The sequence below is a fragment of the Drosophila montana genome, unplaced genomic scaffold (assembly GCF_035044405.1).
Source record: "Drosophila montana isolate Dmon_TW-CO22-7 unplaced genomic scaffold, ASM3504440v1 contig_2397_1, whole genome shotgun sequence".
NCBI lineage: Eukaryota > Metazoa > Arthropoda > Insecta > Diptera > Drosophilidae > Drosophila > Drosophila montana.
Window position 1 is genome coordinate 782,291 of NW_026997278.1, and position 5,609 is coordinate 787,899.

General features: G+C 38.9%; 1 protein-coding gene across 2 annotated transcripts; it reads right to left on the reverse strand.

Moving 5' to 3' along the window:
• Positions 1-214: 214 nt before the first annotated feature.
• On the reverse strand, positions 215-4,444 carry LOC135427886 (uncharacterized). 2 transcript variants are annotated; one of them, XM_064681608.1, is made up of 5 exons: positions 4,338-4,444; positions 2,613-3,038; positions 2,359-2,542; positions 759-1,313; positions 215-681 (listed from the first exon to the last, which is right to left on the reverse strand). In XM_064681608.1, the coding sequence occupies exons 2-5, from the start codon at positions 3,014-3,016 to the stop codon at positions 424-426; spliced, it is 1,401 nt and encodes a 466-aa protein (XP_064537678.1). In that variant the 5' UTR covers positions 3,017-3,038; positions 4,338-4,444; the 3' UTR covers positions 215-423. The 2 variants fall into 2 exon arrangements, with proteins under 2 accessions (XP_064537678.1, XP_064537679.1); XM_064681609.1 differs by lacking the exon at positions 4,338-4,444 and having other exon boundaries at positions 2,613-3,049.
• Between the last annotated feature and the right edge of the window lie 1,165 nt (positions 4,445-5,609).

Sequence of the window (5,609 nt, forward strand, 5' to 3'; positions counted from 1 at the left end):
GTTAAGATTTTCCATATACGGTCCATGTTGTTTCTTCTCTAAAACTTTTAAACCAATGAAGATTATAGAAATTTTTTCAATTTAATTTTGTTATTGTTATGCTCTTTTAACTTTGTTCAACAGGAAATAGTAATAGGAAAGCTGGAAAGAAAGTTTTCAGCACATTAAGAAGACGTTCTCATATGGACAGAAGAGTAGAAGAAGAAGAGTACAAGAAATAAAGCTGCAATACGAAAATCCTCCTCGACTGTTTTTCCACAAAAGCAAACATTTTTTGAACCTACTCGGGGGACCATAATAAAAAACTTGGCCCGGAAAACTGCCGGAAAATTGCATTTAGTAGTAATAAGATCAATTATGAACTAGATTAGCTTTAGGTTAAGGTTTAATGTGCACTTTAATTTGGCGATATATTGTTAATCTCTAATAATCTCTAACACACACGTCGAGCAGGTTATCCAGAATGTCCTCATTTCGATTGATCTCACTGCTTTGGAGATAACTGAACGGCTCATCGAATGGTCGAAAATTTGAGTAATCGCAATTGATGGTAAAGCTACTCGGGATGGGCATGGGGATGGGGATGGGGATCTCCACGGGCGCATCTTTATTGGCATCCATTTTATGCGACGAAATGATGACATTCTCACTTGGTGTGGGAATCTCATCCTCCGTATAGATCTAAAAAAAAAAACAAAAGCAAACCACGTCGCATCATAATAATAATTTGAAAATTGTGATCCAGGATCTGATCTTACCATATTGGAACAGCCGAACTTGTTGCCGATGATGCTATTTAGGCAAGAAGAAGAAGAGGAAGGCTCATCCAGAATGCCCGTCGTACTAATTATAATCGTGCCCAGCTCGTATTGCTGCTGCTGCAGATGAAAGGCGGCATCATTGTTTGTCAGGGTCGCCGCAAATGTATCCGGGTATAGGAAAGTGCCGTCCGGATCGTGCAACCGTGGGCTCAGAGCATTTGGTAATGTCAGGCCGAAGCCAACCTCCACCTCCGTTAGGGTTAGCGAATCCAATTGCACATCATGCTCGGCAATGTTATTATTGTCGGAACAACTATCCAGCCGGGAATTTCGGGCCTTCTCATCCGGCGCATTGTCGCCGAATTGATATTTTGACAACGGACTTTTCGTAGCTGGATTCAGCTTCGATTGGGTTGTTTTGCGATTACGTATGCGTTTTCTATCACATTTCTTGGGATCCACTCCCAGCTCCCAATAGCCTCCCTTGCCCTTCTCCTCGCGTTTGCGATTGCGAAAACAATGATGCAGCGACAGATTGTGCCTGATGGAATTCTACAAATAATAAACACTGAGGTAAGAGGTAAGAACAGCAAAACCCCATAAAGTATATATATTCTTGATCAGCATCAATAGCCGAGTCGATCTAGTCATGTCCGTCCGTCTGTTCGTATGTATAAACGCAAGGATCTCAGAACCTATGAGAGCTAGAGACTTGAAATTTTGGATTTAGGTCCTCCTAGTGATCGCGCAGATCGAGTTTGTTTTCGATATTCGATAACTTGCCCCGTTTCCAAGTAGTCGATAAAAATCGATATCGAAATCCTGTTTTTTGAGCAATTACGTCAAATAATATGAGCTAGAGTCACCAAACTTGACATGTAGCTTCTAGAATAGTATACATATATCAAGTATCTTTCATTTTGTACCTTTCGCCACCTGCCCGCTACCACCGCAAAGCTATAAATCAAGTTAATTATCCAACTTGTATTGCCCATCAATTTAAGCATTTTTGAGAATACACAAATATTCTAATATTCTATTCTACAATAAGATGAACTGTCGAAAATTTCATTAAGATCGGCTAAGAAACACAAAAGTTACGTGCGCACGTGCATAGCATAGCTGCTGCGCAAATTCCAAGAATTTCTGTATGCATGTACACACACACACATTCTATTAACAGCATTGGAATTGCGATTGTATTGTTTTCTGTGCTGTTATATTAATTGGTTTTTTTCTCATTAAAGCTCAGTTATTGGTGTGGCCTTTGAGTAGAGGCGGCGGCAAGTGATGCGGTTAGTTGCGAGTTCGAACCCTGCAAAGGGAACAATTTTTTTTTTGTATTTTATTTTTTCTTTAGTACTATTAAAGCAATTGAGCGCGTATCGGAAGCTGCATTGGGTGTTGGAAGAAGAGGGTTCAGGGTATCCCCTAGTCGGGAGCTCCCGACTCAAACCTCTTACTTGTCTTAAATAGACCAGACAGTTATTTCGGTATAGTGGGATCGGGATATCCGATCTAGCGATCCGCCCCGATCCGATTTCGTGAACAAGGATCATAATCATAGAAGATCAAGGGTAAAAAAATGCGCACTTACGTTCCATTTTTTACGCACGCGAAAAAAGGCAAATTTTGCCTCAATCCAAGCGCAAATCTGCTGCAATGTGACACGCCCATTTTCGAGCATTGCCATTCCAATGATGTGAGAGTAATTGAATGGCGGCTTGTGTGTTACATCCGTTTTATATTTGTTGGCCGATTTTTCATATTCCACTAAATCGCTGCAATGAGAAATCGATTCTTAGCTTATTTTACCTGATTTTGAATATATTTTAATTAATTTATGCTCACCGCTTTATTTTGTTGATGAAAATATCGTAGCGCTCGGCTGGACTTGGACGTTTTAAAGGTGCCGTTGCTGTGCTTGATTTTCTCGAGTCCGGACAGGATTTATGTCCCATATTCTTGAAAGTATCATATTCCAAAGCCTTTGGTTTTTTCTGTGCATTGATACTTTCGACTGCAGTGGACAGTTTCCGATTGCCGCTGCCGACCTGGCTATTATTAAGATCATCCTCAGAGTTCACATCAATTGTTTTTGGCCACGATAGATTTTGGTTTCTGAGTAGCCAATTTAAATTAGTTAGTTCGCGCTCCTCCTCGTCGGACTCATCCACATCTGGCGCTCCAACGATATGCCGGAATCCTCCGATTTGACCATCGCTGCCCTTCAATTTTTTTGCTGCCGTAATCATTTCCTTTTTTTCGTTTACTTATCTAAAATAATATTAGAATAATAATGAATACTCTGCTTTAAAGGCTTAGGTATACATATATGTATATCCCGCACATTTTCAGAGCAATAATTCTAAAAAACTACAGTCTTGGATCAACTAGTTCCCACTTAACAAAAAGTCTGTAGACAATTTGTGTGAATCACGAATAACAAACACATCAACAATTTAAGGTGGCATTAACTGTTATAGGGATGAGACGCCAAGTTTGCGAGCTTGTGTGTGTGTGTGTGCTCTGGATACAGGTTATCTTCTTCTAATCGGCGACGCTCTCGCGCCTAAAGCTCTCTCATTGGCTCTTTTAACACAGCTCAGAGAACTTCGCGAAGTCGATGGCCCGTGATTGGCCTGAAGAACACGACGCGTCGTTCGTCGCAAAAGGGTGGCAAGGCGTTTGCGACTGGCTGGGGGGCGTCGATGCGCTGCAAAGAGCTTGGCGACGCCATTTTGAAATGTAAATGTGGGGAACTTATATTTTATCATTATGTCTACATTTTACCGTATGTCTTATATTTTACCAAACATTTTATATGCATTTCTTATATTTAAAAGTACATTTACGAAATGTAAAATTATCGCCATATTAATTCAAAATATAACTATTCTCTATTTTGAGACCATTTGACAAGTGAGCGAGGTAGCTGAGGACTTGGAAATATGACGCACTCAGTTTTGGAAAAGTTTTAACATGGACTGGCTAACTGGCTAAGATTGCAACGTTCCCTTTTTCTCACAACCATATTTTCAGTTCCCCCAAGAGAGCTGGAGAATGAATTTTCCAAAACCAATCAAAATGCACATTGATTAATATCGAAACATTAGTTTGAAGTCGATCTGATTGATATAACTTTGTGGCGAAATTTTGTAAAAATCGAATCAATCATTTAAAATCAAACCAAATCAAATGAATTATTCCATATAAATATATCTTGGAATATGCGTACAATCGAATTCTGATTTTCCAAGCTTGCTGGGACTTTCCAAAAATCCGTCATAGTGCTCATGAGTACTCTATGAGTCATTCATTATAGTATTTTCAGTAAATTAGTCACCACAAATAATTTCGACAAAATTTCAATTCACTCGCAAACTGATTAATTGAATAACCTGTGATTCATTTTGTTCGCAAAGACAGATTGATTATTATCATATATTATATAGTACTCTTCAGATTAGCACTTGGTGGCATTATATATATATAATCATTTTATCCGCAAGCCCAAAATGTATGTCTACAGAAAAAGGACCTTGCCCATTTACAGTACAAATATCACTTATTTACTTTAAACTCGGTTCAATTTTTGTATAATCCAAAAAATGTATAAGTAATTTTATTTAAAAACAATACATTTTTATATTTTTTATTTTGACCAAACTGTTTCAGACGAGCTGCTCGAATTACACTGCTGGGCGACCAGTCGCTACACCTGTACACCTCTATACCTGTACACACCTGTACACCCTCTGTGCCTCTGGTCAGCGGGCCTTTGCCAACCCCTAGCTATAGTTATATTGAGCGAGATTGCGCTAGATTGTATCGCTGAGCTGGGAATATTGGTCATATAGGGACATTTGGTCAGGTATATATACATATATTCTCGGCTACTCGCAAGTGGTCAGAAAAGTTCAGTGACCCAGCATGTTATTGCCGACGGGGGGGCGATCGTTGAATCCCCGACGAGGACGCCTCTGCACGGTAAACTAAAAAATGCAACCGAACCCCTAAAATATATTCGTGGTATTAGCCGAGAGGCAACGAGCTGGCATCGACCACCGTCCATTTTGACACGAAAAAAGCTGCGAACACAACCCTATATCAACCCCTATCCTTCTACCCTGTACCCCATTTCAGATGGGGTATCATGGTTTTGTGCAACTTATATAACAGACAGAAGGAGGCCTTCTCCTTTTGACCAGAAGAAATGCCTCCTTCTCCTCCTTCGCTCTCACGGAACCTTTTAATATAATACCTAAATGTATGAAATTTGAAAACATGCCTAGATCAAGTCTAATTGAAAAATATTGCAGGTTACAGGGCAAGCGCTAGTCGCACATCCCCGACTAGGTAATAGTTCTCGTAATTGCTAGTTGTGTGGACTTTGCACCCCGTCAGCAGGATATATTCAGCCGACACTCGAAAGGGTCGTAATTGTAATAAAGGTACAGCTCAGATACAGATACTATGCCCTACTGTTTTTTCGATCTTGAACCTTTATAATTCAAAAGAGAAATGTCTTACCTAGTTATTATAATTCAAATACTTTACAACTTTGTGAAACCTATTTACAGCATTACGATTAGAAAAATACTTACTTACAAAGTCGATTTAGCTAGTTAATCTAGCTTGAGACTCTTTTCGGGCTTAGTTTTTTTTAAAATAGTGTGTTTAGCTTTTTTACAATTTTATTAGATAAATAATAAATAAATAAAGGTAAGGTTGTTTTCATTACATATTTTACAATACATTTTATGCATAATAAGGCAATACATTTTGGTTGACTTACAGATAATCTGCTGGCACACAATTTATTTAAAGTTTATAATTAAAAAACAC